Source organism: Oncorhynchus keta, chromosome 35 (assembly GCF_023373465.1).
Source record: "Oncorhynchus keta strain PuntledgeMale-10-30-2019 chromosome 35, Oket_V2, whole genome shotgun sequence".
Classification (NCBI taxonomy): Eukaryota; Metazoa; Chordata; class Actinopteri; order Salmoniformes; family Salmonidae; genus Oncorhynchus; species Oncorhynchus keta.
Genome location: NC_068455.1, coordinates 30532671 through 30551597, shown reverse-complemented (window position 1 = coordinate 30551597; position 18927 = coordinate 30532671). Strand labels below are relative to the sequence as shown.

Genomic DNA, 18927 nt, shown 5'->3' with positions numbered 1-18927 from the left:
CTCCTCAGGGGTCTGGCCGACACCAGGAAGCAGAGGATGCCAGCTGCATAAGATGGAGTCCCGTCAGAAGAAGGACAAGCAGAAGAGCGAGCGCATCCTGAAGACCTTCCAAAACCCCCCGCAGCTCATGGTCATGTCCCCGGGGGGCACCAAGGAGGACTCCAGTGGCCCCCAGCACTTCTCTGCCACCCCACTGAACTCCTGGCACCACATCATCATGTCCAACAGCAGCCGCTACTCCGTCACCAACCTGAGCAGGGAGCGCATCCACCTTCCCATGCCCGGGAGCAGGGCCCACCACAGGCCCACCAGCTCCCCCACCATGTGCTCCTACTCCCAGCCCAAGCTGACGGAAGACTCTCCACGCTAGCCCCAATCTAAACCCTGTTATGCAATTTTACAGAGAAATCACTGGCTTCTACATACAGTCCATGCATTACACATATAACCATAAAATAAACATTCCTCCAGTGTACATAACCACGTTTCAGGCCAACTTTATGAATCAACTGGGGAAATTATAATACCACACCATTATGACATCCCTGCACTAAAAATATCCTAGCAGTTAGAACCAACAAGTCTGAATCATAACCACCTCGACTACTCCAGAATGACTTCCACTCTGTTTGTCTTAGCTCTCCTGAGAACCACCTTGGCCTTTGGGGTACGTGTGATGTGATTCTGGTGCATCTCTCTCATACTAACTGATGCCTATAGAAGTGACTAGTTTATTTGCCTTCTTCTCAGCCTGTAGGCCCGTGGAGCGAGAGGAATGGGACAGAGGATGGAGGTGGGAAGTGCTCCTGTGAGGCCTTCCTGCCCGGCTCCACCTTCCCAGTGGGAGAGCTGGTCCTCCTGGAAGAGATGGCTATGCAGATCAACCACAAGCTGGAGATGGAAATGAGCAATGTACACCAGTATGGAGTCACATAGATGGTTATAATGGTGGTTATAATGGCCTATCACTCTCTGACACACTATACACCATACATCCTATCATCAAATCACATTTTATTTGTCACGTGCGCGGAATACAACAGCTAGACGTTACCATGAAATGCTTACTTAAGAGCCCTTTCCCAACAATGCAGAGTTTTAAAAAGTAAGAATAATTTGCAAAAAGGAAATGGTAACACAATAAAAGAACAATAAGGAGATTATATACAAGGAGTACCATCGTAGACCTATAGCTAAGCTATAAAGATTGAGTAATAAGCACGGGTTCTGATGACCTACTCTTTCCTTAACAGTAGCTCAGTTTGCCTATTATAATATGACTTATATGGTCATTTGTATTTAAAATATCCCTCCCCTCCAGTTCGAGACATATGAGAGCAAGCTGACAGTGTATGCAGAGAGGATAGTGAACCTGACAGTACTGGTGGAGCTGATGGAGGAGAACCCTGACGCGTACAGTGACGCCTACAGGAGGTGAAGGTGCAGATCAAACAGTTGGAGGCTCTGGTACAGGAGCTCCTGGGCTCCATACAAACCTCCACTATTGCCTTTGAGTCTCTGCACCAGCAGGTAACTACCCGAAGACTGTCCCCAACAACTCATCTGGCCACGATGCAGCTATAAACAATGAACATGTCTACTTTTCACTTCAGACATGTATCTTTTGAAGGACTTAAACTTCTGGTCTTATGGTTGTTTATCTGTGTTCTCACAGATCTCCTCCATGGTGGTGGTCGTGACCAAGCTGGAGAGATACAATAAGAACCTGGTGTTGGTGACCCGTCGTGAGTACATCAATATACAGCTCAAACTGGAGGAGTGTGAGAAGCGCCACAATGAGATCTTCAACCCCAACATCGGTAAGTCTAAGACTACTTTTATGGTCTCCTTTATGGTCTATCTATGCACAATCACTTCACCCCTACCTACATGTACAAATTACCTCAACTAACCTGTACCCCCGCACACTGACTCGGTACCGGTACCCCCTGTATATAGCCTCGTTGTTGTTATGTTATTGTGTTACTTTCTATTATTTGCATTTCACGGTAAGGTCTACACTTGTTGTATTCGGCGCATGTGACAAATAAAGTTTGATTTGATTTTGAATTGATGGTGATACACATCCGCCTCATGCCAAAACATTTGTAGACCATTGCATCTTTGATGTCACTGACTTTACCCTCTTTTCTCAGGGTCGTGAGAGCACGGAGGTATAACCAGAGGCAGCAAGCCCATTGTCAGTCAACTGAATGCCCACTTGAATGCTGGCTTCAAATGGGGAGGCTGGGGGAAAGATTCTAAGCCTGTGCATGGTTCTGAATCTCAATACTGGTACTCTGGGTATAGTGGTGCCTCAATTGTTGACATGAGATTTTACAGTAGCTACAAAAATCGTATTTTGAGAACTCCATTTAAACACCAAAGCTTGTCAAGTAGCTGGTATGGAACTGGTAACAACTTCATTGTTCGTGATAACACCCTGTATTATCAATTGAACAACCCATTTAACATGGCCAAACTGAATTTTACTACTATGAACTATGAGTACAGGGTCATTGCAAAGGCTAGCACCAGATTCTCGTATAGTCACTCACCCAATAAGAACCTAGACTTTGCTGCTGATGAGAATGGGCTGTGGGTGACCTATGCTACAGATGAATCCAAGGGTAAAATGATCATTGCTAAAATTCATGAGCCATCATTTGGTATAGAGGAGTTGTGGGAAACCAGTGTGTACAAACCATCTGTGAGCAATGCCTTCATGGTGTGTGGAGTCTTCTATGCTGTCTGAACAGTTGACATTCACTATGAGGAAATATGTTATACTTATGACACCAAGATAAAACAAGAGAGCTACTATTCCATTTGAGCGGTTCCAGGACAAGTATGTCAACTTGGACTACAACCCCACTGATCAGAAACTCTACATGTACAACGATGGCTACTATGTCAACTATCATCTCTGGTTTGACAACCAGGCCACTGTAAACACAACACACCCCGTGGTCAGATAAAAGGCCTATTGTGGCATCTCTCATATTGAAACTCGTTATACTCAAGTCAGATTTAATTTCTTTTGTAGTTGCTCTGATTATATAGAATATCCGGGCTCATGGTCATCGTGTTGATTTGAAATAAATGGCTTAAGCATTCTCGTTGTGTTCAAGGGTTTACCTTTGATATTCCATCTGAAATAGTACTGTCTTCATTGTATTAAAGTATTATGATTCTGTCAGTCTTCAGTCTACATCAGCATCTGTATAATGAGGTGTATACTAGACCCCAGAGTCAGCCAAATGAAGGTCAGTTGTGGCTAATAAGCATGGTACTGTGTATCTCATATAAAATACTTTAAATGAGTCCCTTATGCTGATAATAAACTCGGTGTCAAACATAAAGTCAGATGCCAAAACATTTTCTGTCTCTAGACTGTCTTGTTAATCTTCATGTAGGCCTACTGTAGGTACTAAACAGTCTCACTCAAACATCACAGAGGGGGTTTGTGATACTGTTTTAGAGGAGAATCTCTCAATATGCAGCACATTGTTAGGAATTAATGAACAGTAACACACTTCATTCCTGAGAATACTTAGTCTGCTCATTATTGATATCTAAACATATAGAAAATAAAACGTGTACAATATAATGGGACATTTTGCAAGGATTGGCTACTGCATAGTCTTGAAAGAACAACATTTGTCTGTTCCTTGTCTAAAAAATACTATGGTAAAACCATGTTGAACACAGACCCAATCCTCTTTGGCCTCTGGCCATTTATTTTGTTAGCAATACAGTATGGATTCGAACTATGGAAAGTGGCTTAAGTGTTAACTATGTAAACGTAGTTTGTGTACAGGTGTGCGATTCAGTCTGTATCGCCGAAGCATCTCAGATGATCCGAATCCTGATTGAGCCGACATATGCAGCCCGTGAATGCATTCTCCGGGACAGCAGAAACATTGGCTTTATTAATTGTCAATCACATTATAACGCAGATCTCCAGCACCTATACTTCTTACCAGCATAATCTAATGTCTCAGGTGGAGAAAAAAAGTTAGCATAATACTTGTGGAATTGTGTGATGGAACTTGCTAGGCTATATCATTGGAATAAGGATGAAAATACTTTATTATACTATGCTTATCTCAACATATAATATCCTGCCACATTGTTGATGACTAATAGTAAGATCCATTTATTCAGTTGATAATATCAGGTGCCATCTACCATATGCCATCAATAACATGTCTTCATAACTGAAAAAACTGTCCATATGCCCTGTTTCTCATGCACTCCATGTCCACAGAATTATTGTGATCAATAAAATTATGAGACAGATTTAAAAAAATTGTACTTGAGTATTTTATTACAAGCGAACAAGGATGTCTGCATATAATTCCTAAAGATTTGAAGGTAGTCTCTTAAGAAACAGCAGTAAATATGGGAAGAAGCAAGATGTTTCTCATTAGCTGATAGGAGCGAGTCTTTAAAAATCCAGAACAGATGGACAAGGACCCACACCAGAACACTGGATACAAGATGGTTCTGTTTCTAGTGCTCCTGCCTCTCCTTTGCCCTGCAGTGGCTTGGCTGTTAAGGGACTCTCATTTTCTCCTTCCACTAAACCTTGACAGTTAGAGATAGTTCCAAAAAGAGTGCTAGTTTACTACTTGAGTGAGCCACCACTGTGAAGTTCAGTCCAAACTTGTATTTTCCTCCAGCCAATGGAGGACTGGGACTCTGGAAATGTGACTGCAAATGTAGGTGAGTTGGGGCAATGTCTTAGTCATGTGTTTCTTCCTGACATCCCCTTCTCTGCCGACCATGTGGAACACATGCAGCAAGTCACCAAGGATCTAATGCTGGAAGTGGGAATCCAGATAAAATCATTTACTGTTGTATTGTAATGAACACCCTGAGGTTTGAGCCCCCTGAACAGGATTGAATCCATATTGCATTTACACACCAGGTTGTTGAGTGATCTTAACAGTAGCCTACTCCAGTTTATGAAACATGTCTTGTAAAACCTTGGGGGGGATGCTTGTGTATATTTAACCGAGACCTCATTCACAGTATTATACCCTACTAGATATCTTACACCGGAACTACTACCTGTGTCTCTCTTGCAGCTGGACAGTTACAAGGGCAGGTTTGTGATCTATTTGGCTGAATTAAGCAACCTGACTATCCGAGTGGAGGTTGTGGAGAGCGGCCCTGATAAGTACATCCGACTGGATTTCGAGCTTCTCAGGATCGAGAAGAGAGTTTGAATTGTTGGTGACACAGCTGAAGGAATCCCTCAACTCCTCCTCACCTATGTTCGACAGCCTATACACTGAGGTAAATGGGTGACAGGTAGACAGACATAGCAGAATGACTATTAATGACGGTCATTGGCATTATAAATAAGTGACAGCTAATATCATGCAGAAGAAAGAGGAATGTTGCTATATGGAACAAATGACCTATTTGTCCTTTGTACACATGCATCCATAGATTCACAATATGAGCCTGATTGTGAACCAGCTGGAGAGCTATGACAAGAGTAACCTGGTGGTGATCTGTATTGAGTTTGGAAAACTGCAGAAGAAGCTGGAGGAGGGGACAAACCCAGGTATTGGTAAGAAGCCTCTGTGATGGTAGCATTGTTAACATATTGTATCATTATTTCAAAGCCAGTAGTTTGTGGATTTGTTTGTCTTATATATTATTAATAGCTATTTATGTTTCCTCCCAGGCTCCTGCAACCATAAAGGCATTGCCAGTGTAGGGAAGCCAGTGATCAGCCAACTGAATGCGAACTTGAATGCGGGTTACAGATTTGGGGGGTGATAGAAGGCTCAAAACCCAATCTTGGCTTTGAATCAATGTATTGGTATGGTGCCTATAGCAGTGCCTCAGTGCATGACTTTTATCTTTACTCCGGCTATCAAAATCTGGTTTTAAGGAATTAATTTAAACAACAACTTGCCAAATGGATAGCAGGGTACCGGCAACAATTACATTGTTCATGGTAACACCCTGTGTTACTAGAAAAACAGCCCATGGCTAAACTGAATTTGACCACCTCCAAATATGACTACAGAGTAATTAAAAAGGCCAGTGCAACATTCTCATACAGTTACTCAGCCAATCAGAACATGAGAATGATGAAAATGGGCTATGGGTAACCTATGCCACTGATGAATCCAAGGGTAAAACGGTCATTGTGTCACGCTCTGACCTTAGAGATCCTTTTAATTCTCTATTTTGCTTAGGTCAGCGGATGACTAGGGTGGGTAATCTAGTTTTCCTATTTATTTGTTTGGACTGGTATGGTTCCCAATCAGAGGCAGCTGTCTATCGTTGTCTCTGATTGGGGATCATACTTAGGCAGCCTTTTTCCCACCTTAGTTTGTGGGATCTTGATTTTGTATAGTTGCTGTGTAGCCTGCAGAACTTTACGGACGTTTTTTATTTTGTTGTTTTTTGGTGTTCATTCGAATAAAAGTAAGATGTTCGCCTATCACGCTGCACCTTGGTCTCCTCATTCAAACGACGAACGTAACAGAAGATCCCACCACAAACGGACCAAGCAGCGTGGCGCATTCACAGCCCGGTGCGCTCGGTGCCAGCTCCCCGCACTTGCCGTGTGAAAATGAGCATCCAGCCAGGACGGGTTGTGCCGGCTAAGCTCTCCTGGTCTCCAGTATGCCTCTTCGGACCAGGATATCCTGCGCCGGCTTTATGCACTGTGTTTCCAGTGCGCCTTCACAGCCCAGTGCGTCCTGTGCCAGCGCTCCGCACTTGCCAGGCTAAAGTGAGCATCCAGCCAGGACGGATTGTGCCAGCTCTAAGCTCCAGACCTCCAGTGCGCCTCTACGGCCCAGTATATCATGTGCCAGCTCCACGCACCAGGCCTCCAGTGCGTCTCCCCAGCCCGGTACGACCTGTGCCTGCTCCACGCACCCGGCCTCCAGTGCGTCTCCCCAGCCTGGTACGACCTGTGCCGGCTCCACGCACCAGGCCTCCAGTGCGCCTCCACAGTTCGGAGCCTCCTGTGAGGGTTCCCAGTCCGAAGCCTCCAGTGATGATCCATGGCCTAAAGCCTCCAGTGATGATCCATGGCCCGAAGCTTCCAGTGATGATCCATGGCCCAAAGCCTCCAGTGATGATTCATGGCACGAAGCCCGCAGTGATGATCCGTGGCCCAGAGCCTGCAGTGATGATCCATGGCCCGGAGACTGCAGTGATGATCTGTGGTCAGGAGCCTGCAGTGATGATCCATGTCCCGAAGCCTCCAGTGATGACCCAAGGCCCGGCGCCTCCAGTGATGATCCATGACTGGAAGCCTCCAGTGATAATCCATGGCGCGGAGCCTCCAGCGAGGGTTCCCAGTCCGGAGCCTCCAGCGTCAGTTCCCAGTCCGGAGCCTCCAGCGACGGTTCCCAGTCCGGAGCCTCCAGTGGAGGTTCCCAGTCCGGTCTGGAGTCCCCGGCGACGATCCATGGTTTGATTCCTCCGGCGATGATTCACGGTCCGGAGCTTCCGGTGACGATCTCCACACCAGAGGTGCCACCGAAGTTGGCGGGGCCACGAGCGGAGCGGGGTCTGCGTCCCGCACTGGAGCCTCCACCGAGGATAGATGCCCACCTGGACCCTCCCCTATAGGTTCATGTTTGTGGCCGGAATCCGCACCTTTTGGGGGGGGGAATCTTGATTTTGTATAGTTGCTGTGTAGCCTGCAGAACTTTCCAGTCGTTTTGTATTTTGTTGTTTTGCGGTGTTCATTTGAATAAAAGTAAGATGTTAGCCTACCACGCTGCACCTTGGTCTCCTCATTCAAATGACGAACGTAACACATTGCCAAAGTAAACAAGGTTGAATTTGGCATAGAGGAGCTGTGAAATATCAATGTGTACAAAGCGTTGGTAGGCAATGCCTTCATGGTGTGTGGGGTTCTCTATGCTACCAGACCAGTAGATGTTTACACAGAGGAGATCTTTTACTCTTATGACATCAAAACAGAGCAAGAGAACTACCATTTGAGAAGTTCCAGGATGAATATATAAACCTGCACTAAACCCTATTGACCAGAAACTCTCCATGTACAACAAGGGCTACTATGTGTCTTATAGTGTCACGTTTAGCAAAAACTTGAGCCTCCCTCTGGTCTATCGTATTGTGACTGAAATGACTCTCTGACAGCATGGGGCTTTGACTGAATAAATACTCATTACTTTGTCCGATGCACTGACTTGCATTCAAAACTCATGTCCCTTGAATTTCTGAAATAAAATCTAACTGACGCATTGAATCTGTTTGTGTTGTAGTTCAGTTCATTTGAAGTTGAAAATTAAAATGTTCATTATTACCATAATGATTAAAATACCCAGCCAACTGTGTCAGATTCCCTCCCATTACCTAAGGCAGTCCAATGAGAAAGAGAAAGGGTGCAGTATCCCACCCCTTATTTTTTAGTAGAATATGAGTCATCCCCAGTATTTATTTTACCTTTATTTAACTAGGCAAGTCAGTTAAAGAACAAATTCTTATTTTCAATGACAGCCTAGGAACAGTGGGTTAACTGCCTGTTCAGGGGGTTTGAACTTCCAACCTTCCGGTTACTTGTCCAACGCTCTAACCACTAGGCTACCCTGCCGCCCCAGTATGATATCAGACCCCTCCCTCCCTAGCTTTGGGCTGGGCTGTGGTTTACTCTCTCACACCCTCTCCTCTCATTTCCCCTTCCCAGCTCTCCTCCTTGGGCTCAGGCTGGGGCTTCCGCCTTGCTCCTCTGTAAGCAAGCCCTCCCCTGGGGTGGCCCTCCTCTTTGTGCTCCAGCGAGAGTCTGGGTCCAACTGTTACCGAGGACCAAATCAGAGCAGATTAGATTAAGCAGGCAGGGTGAGGCCACATAGCATCCATTCACTGCATGTACAACAATGAACCATGCACATTGTTTTATTCTTATGGTTTCAGGTCATTGTTATACAAATCCATTGACTAATTAAAATGTGGATACAACATTATACTGTAATAAATTGCCAAATCTATCTGAAATAGAAAAAAGGTCTGAGAACAACAGCAAGACAAAAACAGAACAGAACCGGATATTTTTTATAACTAAACCAAGATAGACAACAGTCTGTCGTTTTCAAGGGGAACAAATGAGCCATAGTGGGCAGAACACACAAGGAGGGGGCAGAGCCAAGCACGAGTTAGCGAGATCCCATTGGTGTGTTTTAGCATAATCTGCATATTTCCGTTAAGAAACGCCTACTCTCTGAAGTGCGCGTGTGCAATAACTCGATTCGCTTTTGGTTTTGCACTCCTTCTAAACAACGCGATTTTTAAAAACTTTTGCAAAGGCCAAAGTGTACAAACCGTAGTCCACTCTGTTCATAACATATTGTAGTTTTGCTAAAAGAAAACAGTATTGAATGTCGGCCAAAATCCATCTATTTCCATCTTCTCCCACTGCGCGCCAGTGTGTTTCCCCTCAGCAGAAACGCCAAGCGGATGCTTCACGTTTATACATCCAGTAAAATATCTGTCTCGTTGTTCTATCTGACAGCTCCATCTCTTTAAATATAGCATCTGTCAGGATGAGACGGGGGAAGTTAAGGCCTCGTGGCTAATGGTACCACCTTACATAATTTCAAGCCAATAGTCAGCCTCGCTAAACTCTCCTCCTCTTCCTGGTATCTGTGCAGAGGGAGGCTGCTGAGGACGAAGGCTGCTGCTGGGGCAGTGGGTCTCGGGGGCATGCTCTGATCACATCAGGTAGGATATATGTGTGCATGTGTTGTCTGTCGTGTGGCGATCAAGATGAATGTATGATGCAAGCATGTCTATCCATTGCAGACAAACAAATGGGATTATTGTATTGTTAATATTGTGTATTCTGGTTTGTCTCTACACTGACAATGCTTGTCGTTAGTATCAAGGATATTGGTGCATGTAACATGGAAATACTGCAGGAGGCGGACTGATTCTCAACAACAGACACACTATGACTTCTCCTCATTAGACTGTATGAGGAATGATAAAGAGTGTGAGTGGGATACAAAACTAACCCCATGTCACAATGATAGACAATGGTAAGGCATCAGCACATTTTCATAGTGCACTTGTGTGGAATGCTAAGAGCTACTATGATTGCAATACATTAGCATTTATAAATCCTCTGACAGGGATCTGCCCACAGCGTTCAGTAATATACAGTAATACAGTAATATGTACCCACAGGGCAAAGACTTCGATATTTCAACGTCTAGTTTTGATTTACATTTGGTTCAGTAGTCGACTAACGTAAATTCAATGATAAATAAACAACAACAAACATCACTGTCATTGGATTTAAGTTAAAAGTTTGGTGGGAAAAAAAGACAAAATGCCCTTAGGTTGATTATTTTTTTCGAAATCTATTCAGTTTTCCACGTTAATTCAACATAAACACAGATTTGTTTTGAGATTACATTTAAAAAAAAAAAAATTTTTTGCAAATGTATTAAAAGTTAAAAACAGAAATACCTTGTTTATATAAGTATTCAGACCCTTTGCTATGAGACTCAAAATTGAGCTCAGGTGCATCCTGTTTCCATTGATCATCCTTGAGGTGTTTTGACAACTTGATTTGAGTCCACCTGTGGTAAATTCAATTGATTGGGCATGATTTGGAAAGACACACCTGTCTATATAAGGTCCCAAAGTTGGCAGTGCATGTCAGAGCAAAAACCAAGCCATGAGGTTGAAATAATTATCTATAGAGTTCTGAGACAGGATTGTCTTGAGGCACAGATCTGGGTAAGGGTACCAAAACATTTCTGCAGCATTGAAGTTCCCCAATAACACAGTGGCCTCCATCATTTTTAAATAGAAAAAGTTTGGAACCACCAAGACTCTTCCTAGGGCTGGCCACCAGGCCAAACTGAGCAATCAAGGGATAAGGGCTTTGGTCAGGGAGGTGACCAAGAACCCAATGGTTACTCTGACAGAGCTTCAGAGTTCCTCTGTGGAGATGGGAGAACCTTCCAGAAGGACAATTATTTCTGCAGCACTCCACCAGTCAGGCCTTATGGTAGAGTGGCCAGACGGAAGCCACCCCTCAGTAAAAGGCACATGACAGCCTGCTTGGAGTTTGCCAAAAGGTGCGTAAAGACTCTCAGACCATGTTAAACAAGATCGGCCTGAATGCCAAGCGTCACGTCTGGAGGAAACCTGGCACATCCCTACAATGAAGCATGGTGGTGGCAGCATCATGCTGTGTGCATGTTTTTCAGTGCCAGGGAGACTAGTCAGGATCGAGGCAAAGATGAACGGAGCAAAGTACAGAGATCCTTGATGAAAATCTGCTCCAGAGAGCTCAGGACCTCACTCTGGGGGCGAAGGTTCACCTTCCAACAGGACAACAACCCTAAGCACACAGTCAAGACAACGCAGGAGTGGCTTTGGGACAAGTCTTTGAATGTCCTTGAGTGGCCCAGCCAGAGCCTGGACTTGAACCCGATCAAATGTCTCTGGAGAGTCCTGAAAAAAGCAATGCTCCCCAGCCAACCTGACAGAGCTTAAGAGGATCTGCAGAGAAAAATGGGAGAAACTCCCCAAATTCAGGTGTGCCAAGCTGGTAGCATCATACCCAAGAAGACTCAATGCTGTAATCGCTGCCAAAGGTGCTTCAACACAGTGCTCATTAAAGGGTCTGAATACTTATGCAAATGTTATTTTGTTTCTTTTATATATTTTTTTTATAAATAAGCAAACATTTCTTAAATCCTGTTTTTGCTTTTGTCACTATAGGGTGTGTGTAGATTGATGAGAAGAAAAAAAAACAATTTAATCAATTTTAGAATAAGACTGCAAAGTAACAAAATGTGGAAAAAGTCAAGGGGTCTGAATACTTTCTGAAGGCACTGTAAGTACTTTGAGTCATCCTTCCTCCTCACCACCCCTGCAGCACTGACAGTGTTTATTCATCAGCAATAGTACCAGAGCTGCACACTCATACTCACTTCCTGTGCTCTACTGAAGTAAAAACTGAACTCTCTGATGACCCAGGTTTGTATCATCATGCTTGAAAACAAAGACTTTAACCTTCAAGTGGAGGAGGATAACCCCCCAGTGAGCCGACTAACTGCTGCCAGAGATGAGTCCCACTGCTGATAGGACCAGGGAGAAAAGGTGAGACACTCCACATGCTTATGATCTGACGAGGAGGCTGGTGAGGGGAGAATGGCTCATAATAATGGCTGGAATGGGGCGACTGGAATGGTATCAAACAGATGATTTCCAATGTTTGACACCATTCCATGTATTCCTTTCCAGCCATTATTATGAGCCTGTCATACAACTGACTAGGTATCCCCCTTTCCCTTAGTCCCTCCCCAATTACAGTGCCACCAGCTGCCTGTAAGGGGAGAGGAACAGAAACAGTCTATTATTGGTCACATTACTTTCACATTACTCTCAGTTTCATGCTTTGCCGTCATGTTTTTCTCAGACAAGTGACTAGTTAAGGGATTTACTGTAGCTCTGGGGAAGTCTTGGCTTTTGGTAGTTATCAATTATCAATTATTCTCTGCCATCGTAAGGATTATTCTTAGGAACTTCCTAAGAAGAAGAGGAACGTCTTAGCGGTGGCTGGTCGTGTTATGACTCCTCCTAGGACGTACAGGTCTGTGTGATTCCATATAGTTCGGTACACTCTGTTGTGTGGCTGCTAGGCCCGTCTGGACCTCCACAGTGCCGAGCCAGGACAGCCATGGCCAAGAGAGACTACCTGGTGGAGGCAGCCAAGCAGATCCGAATGGCTCTGGACAGGGAGGTCAGTGAAGACTATGAAGCTGCCTTCAGCTACTACAAGAATGGGGTTGACCTGCTGCTCAATGGAGTTCAAGGTACAGTGGTAATCTACTGTACTCTAGAGTATTCTGTCAACATGCAGGGTTCTGGTTAGGGTGATATTGAATAGAGCAGGTTAAGGCGCTACAGACTTTAGCTACTCAACACAGTGAGAATAAGTAATGTGACATGAAACAGGAACATGTGGATTTATCTGCTCATGATTCATCCATTGTAAAGCAGAATTAAATAATTCCTATGAAAAACAGGAAGTCAGGAAGCCAAGGTCAGAGAACGATATCCATACTGGTAAAGCATGCCGGATATTCTCTCTCTACTGTGCTAGTGAAGTATGTCAGCTATATTCAAACAGAAGCTTTTGAATGATGAGGTTATTTCAGTTTCAGTTTAGTGGAGTGAGGTTTCTCCATTGTCTGAGAGGGAGAGAACTGAGGTCTGATGTAGTTGGTCTGTCTTCCAGTGGACCCTAACAAGGAGCGCCGGGAGGCAGTGAAGAGGAAGACTACTCAGTATCTGAAGAGGGCCGAGGAGATCTTTATCTCCCACCTGCAGGACAACCTGGGGAAGGGGAACTCTCACTTAGGGGTAAGAAGATGACCTTTGAACCCACATTTTGACAAGATGAACATGTTTATTGAAGAGGTGGTTAAGTGCTAATCTTCCAGTTAGCACCTCTCTGAATCATTTCCTTCTGGGAAAGCCTGAGTCACATCCTCAAAGCAACCAGTATGTGCTGCTTATAGCCTCTCGAGAGAGATGGGCTACAGAACAGCACAACAACTCCATCTCCCTCTGTTACACTACACCCGACCCGGGCGAGAAGATCACATCTGCCAGGATGCCTCGCACTGGCCGGCTGGGCGCTCTCTCTCCCCCTCTCTCTTATGCAACATGCTAATATCTGTTCGAAGATTTGTAACTAATCCTTGAGTAGAAGCAACATTTCAGATCTGAATTAAACACAAAGACACGTGTCCACATCGCTGTTATCTGTCCTATACTGATTTGTAATCTCTTTTTATCACCAGGGTTACAGTAGTCTGAGATTCCGGCCAATCAGACACCTGAGCTGCCCAGTGGAGGATCTGGACATGTGTAAAGTGGTGGGGATCATCGATAAGGTAAGGACGTTTTTACACTCACTGCTCTCAACCAGACATGGGTACTATAACGTTTTGTTAGACTACTGATACTCTCTTGAACAGACATCCTGGCTGTAGTTAACCCTTTATTAACCAAATCACATTTTATTGGTCACATACACATACCATGTCTTATAGATCCAGTGACAACCATGATGCTTACCTAAGCAAATAGTACCTTGTCCTAAAATGTCACAACCGTCTAATAACATACTATGTTCTATTTAAACTAAAATAAAATGTACGTCTTCTCCCCAAGGTCCTGATTGTCCAAAGCCTGATTACAAAGGAGAAATGTGTTGTTAAAGTAAGTACTTACGTCTGAACTTAACACTACCAATACAGTATGTCAGAGGACAGAGTGGCAGCCGTGTAGTAGAAACAGTGCAGCTGTCTATCTGTGTAGATGCATATCCAGTGCACAGATGGCTGTTGTACTGTCTGGACCCCTGCCAGCCATTCTGTGGTAGCCCAGTCAATGGGAATACTCTGTCTTGAGTATCCTTCACCATTGATTTGGCTAAAAGCCCTCCACTCTGACCCTCTTAGTGGGAATGCACCTCTGATTTCCGTAACCAGAGAGTTGTTATTGGAAAATACTGTAGCAGGGTCTCTAAGGCGCAGGTCTCAGTCTTGTTTACACCTGGCACTATCATGCATCATGTGTCTTGATCTTCTCTACATTCTGATTGTGCCCAGATCTTGAGAAATGTGTCTACATATGATATTAAAATGTATCTTTTTATACGACCACTGTTTCCACATTGTGACCAGATTTCCTAGTCTCTCCCTGTATATAAATTATTTTATGGATATTTTTTCAAAATAATATTTATTCATTATTTTAAGACACATATTGATGCCATAAGTCAGTAGTGCCACCCAGTAGTGTCAATGATTTTACAGGGTGGGATAATGAGGATTTAAATGGTTTCACTATCCAGATCTGTTTACACTAACGATATCCAGACACAATGCATGCCTGACTACCTCCGTAAGTGGTCAGGAAGATCTGATCACAATGTCTTTTAATCGTCTACACCTGTCTTAACAATCAGAATGTGGACAAGATCAGGACAAAGGACGCGTGTTAGAACCAGGTATAAACAGTGCTAGAGAAGAGCCCGCTTTTGTAGAGATGAGTTTTTAGATTTCTGTTTTTATCAATTAACTATAGACACAGACTAAGACTAGACAAGAGAACAATGTGTATTACAGTAGAGAAGTTGTATTTTGACCAAGGTAATAGTAACAGCATAGTAATACTTGTAATGTTCTATTGCGCCGTGTCCTCTCAGAGCCTGCCCAAGTCGAGCTGGGAGAGCCGGGACCAGCCCACTATCATCCCCCAGGGCGTCCCCTATATGGTGAAGCTGCTGAGGTACTATGTCAGTGAGGATGCTGTGTACCTGCATCTGGAGCATGTTCAAGGTGAGCTGAACACAGCCTCTGCCTGCCAGCCCTGCAGTATGTGAGATGTAGCGGATGCTCTTTCCTAGCCTATCGCCATGCAAAGGGAGATTTATGTCCATGGCATAGCAGTGGACCTACAGGCTACATTGTTTTTTGATGGTTGCACTCTTCAGCCATTTTGGGTCAAGGATGCCAAGGAGATTAGAAAAAATAGCTGAATTAAAATAAAGAAAAACTACTATTGTCTTATGATGTATTGACCTTTCTATGCTCTGTAGGTGGGAAGCTTTTCTCCAAACTGTCCAAGGTGAGGAACGACCGAGCCAAGGAGCACCCAGAATGCTACATTCCCAGCCTGCACACGATCAAACTGAAGAACAGCTACACCTCCCCTACCATCAGCTCAGACTACCAGCAGAATGACAGAGGGGACACAGGGACAACCCCTCTCCTGGAGAGGGAGAACGAGGAGAGCCCAGACACAGACTCCCCTGCATCTTGGCATGAGGCTCAGCATCGTCTGGAAGGCTGTAGGACCCACTCCTACTGCGAGGAGACAGGCTGCCTGCAGAACAACTCAAGGTCTACAGCGCTACAGCCCTCTTTATCTGGGCCAATGAGGACAGACATCAGTCCCCATATCCATCCAGCAGGCCACAGTCAGTGTTTGCACTCTGAAACTCAGGACAACCCTGCTCTTCCTAGTCATCTGTGCATCGATCAGTTTCCTGATGTCACCTCTGAGCCTTCTGGGAAGGCCACTGGAACAGAAAAAATTGAATCCAGTTTGGATTTTGACGTGGTGTGGAAGGCTGCTGATCTGACACAGAATTGTGAGAGTGACTCCGATATAGCTGCAGGTAAACCTGTACCTCAAACAACTCAGACCACTTCTGGTGGGACAGGGTCAACAGTGAACTTGAAGAATCATTCTATCAGTTTGTATTCACAGAAAAGTTATGTTCCCCTCCATAATCAAAGCCAGGCTAGTGAGATGGCAACTTTGACCTCCTATGGCTCTCACCAAGGCAGTGTTTCAGGTGGAGACCTTGAGAACACTGTGGGTGTAGAGCTATCCACACACCAGGAGAGAGGGCAGGAAGAACAGGTAAACCGTCACACTACTGAAAAGAGCATTGTGAACTTAGTAAGCAGAGACACAGAGACTTCCCAGCCTGGCAGAGCTGTGTATCCCTCTACAGTAGATGAGCTGAAGGTCATGAGGACATCCTCAGGGATCTCTCACCCCCCTTCCCTGCCTCACGGTCTCAGTGCTGAGACACAGCAGGGGAACCAGGAAGGCATCTCCCTGGCCCTCACAGGGGCAAAGTATCATGTGGGGCCTCCTTGCAGAGAGCCAAGGGAGGAGGTGGAGGAGGGCTGGGAGCTGAGCCCTTTGAGTAAGGACATCCCCCAAGGGAAAGGATCACTGTGTGACCCCAACACCACTGGCCCCACAGGGGCCTCCCCACAGTGTCGGAAGGAGGACATGAATGCTTTCCTGAAGTCAAATGGATCAGATGGACAGGGTCAGGATCAGACCATTGAGGTAGAGGGCTGGTGCCACCAGCCCAAGTTCCCAGCCAAGGCCTCCAGAGGGAGAGATGGGGTCAGGCAGGGCTGTTGGGGGCTGCCAGAGGTAGAGGTGCGTCTGTTGGGAGCTCAGATCCTCCTGGCCCTGGAGAGTCTTCACCAGCAAGGTGTCATGTGCCGTGACCTCAACCCAAAGAACATCCTGCTTACCAGCATCGGTTAGTCACCTAAATCACTAACTCCGTACGGTCTCAGTTTTTGGCATGAGTTGAGTCTTGAAAACTCAACCAACTTTGATTGACATATTGTCATGTTTCTCAACAGGAAAGGTCTGCCTGACATTCTTTGGCCAGTGGAGTGAAGTTCAGTCAGAAACTAACTCTGAAGCTATGGACCAGATGTACTGTGCCCCAGGTGGAGAAACAACAGTTCCACATATGGCTGCTACCCTAAAGTGCCTTCTAGTGTTATTATATATCAGACATTTAGTTTGATCCAACAAGAAACCTGTTAATAACAGTTCTGTTTGTTGTTTGCCAATAGAGATTGGAGGTGTGTCCAAAATAACAGAGGCTTGTGATTGGTGGAGTCTGGGGGCATTGCTATTTGAACTTCTTACAGGAATGGTAAATAACATTTGTATTGAATAATCCTTTGAAGAAAAGAGGCCAGAATCTTGCCCTCCGTCATAGTAAAGTTTTTTTAAAATCCAAACGTGTGTATGTATATTGATTAGAGTGCTGCCAACTGATCTGTTGATAGTGTATCTGTGTTGGTACCATTATCAAGTCCTTGTTGAAACGGTATGCCTGTTCCTGTGCCTCCAGCCCCTGTGGCAGTTCCACCCAGCCGGGGTACATTCTCACACCCAGCTTCTGATCCCAGACCAGCTGAGTACTGCAGCTGCCTCCCTGCTCACTGAGGTAAGGCCTGAGTCCCATTACACACATGACTGGTAGTGTAAATACCGTAGACATATACACACATGCTTCTAGCCTGCAACCACAGATACACACAGCCACACACATTGTACAAACTCAAATTGGCTTTCTGAATGAGTGACTATTGTGTGTTTCACAGCTTCTGCAGTTTGACGCTGGTTATCGTTTGGGCTCTGGAGGCGGTGGAGTGAGTGACATCAAGTGTCACCCCTTCTTCAATGGTGTCTCCTGGAAGGCACTGAGCAGTTAAAGGTCAACAGACTGTCTGTAGCCAAGTGAAGTTGGGCAGCCACTGCCCCCTTGTGGCTAAAATAATTGAAACCCCAGCTCTGGAGCTATTTCCTGAGCATCTTGTTATTCCCAAAGAATGATAGATTAGAAGGGTAATTCAGAGCACACAGCCAACATGTCAGCCCTGCAACAACCAAACTCTGCCTGCAGTGTTGTCTTTGTAACCTCCATGTTTGAATAATAGAGGCTAGTGTAAACATAGTAGGGCAAAATGTACTCCTGGGTGACTTTTGGGGTATTTGTTGTACAAATGACATGCAATGCTACTGTTAACATCCATGCATAGCATCACCAAGTATGGAAACGGATGTTTTTCATTGTCAAACACTTACTACACAAATACTTTTTGGTCAGCCAATGGCTGTGATGAACAACGTTGACAATAACGTTAGTAAAATGAAGCAATGCATCTGTGCTGTGTTAGTCTTTAATATACTCATGGTCAGCCTTTTTTCTGGTCATCTGTACATAGCCTATATCAGGGTTTCTCAAGCTCAGTCCTGGGGCCCTACCTGGGTGCACATTTTGGTTTCTGGCCTAGCACTACAACTGATTCAAATAACCAACTGATCAAGCTGTGTAGTACTAGGGCAGAAACCAAAATGTGCACCCAGGTAGGGCCCCAGGACCATGACTATTTCTACCACAGCTCAGACAGTCACTTCCTGACTTGTATGTGGTGTGTTCTCAGTCTCTTTAAAGCTTCCAAGGCCTGGCAATATCTATTTTACACTACACACCAGCCACTTGGTTTCTGAATTGTTCTTATCGTCAGTCATTGAGAGCATTCTGTAAAAAAG

The 18927-nt window shown here is 44.9% G+C and overlaps 1 protein-coding gene and 2 pseudogenes across 6 annotated transcripts; all 3 read left to right on the top strand.

The window, feature by feature from the left end:
* Positions 1-613: 613 nt before the first annotated feature.
* Positions 614-3385, top strand: LOC118369086 (olfactomedin-4-like; annotated as a pseudogene).
* Positions 3386-4688: 1303 nt separating this feature from the next.
* On the top strand, positions 4689-8746 carry LOC118369085 (olfactomedin-4-like; annotated as a pseudogene).
* An 898-nt stretch (positions 8747-9644) lies between these two features.
* Positions 9645-18536, top strand: LOC118368313 (ribosomal protein S6 kinase delta-1-like). 6 transcript variants are annotated; one of them, XM_035752320.2, is made up of 13 exons: positions 9660-9729; positions 9887-10000; positions 12004-12126; positions 12669-12842; positions 13268-13392; positions 13836-13928; positions 14209-14256; positions 15248-15380; positions 15641-17113; positions 17220-17309; positions 17439-17521; positions 17723-17818; positions 17976-18536. In XM_035752320.2, exons 4-13 carry the CDS (start codon positions 12707-12709, stop codon positions 18084-18086), a joined length of 2388 nt encoding a protein of 795 aa, XP_035608213.1. In that variant the 5' UTR covers positions 9660-9729; positions 9887-10000; positions 12004-12126; positions 12669-12706; the 3' UTR covers positions 18087-18536. The 6 variants fall into 6 exon arrangements, with proteins under 6 accessions (XP_035608214.1, XP_035608213.1, XP_035608210.1 ...); XM_035752317.2 differs by having other exon boundaries at positions 9887-10046; XM_052496856.1 differs by having other exon boundaries at positions 9887-10046; positions 11746-12126.
* Positions 18537-18927: the final 391 nt, after the last annotated feature.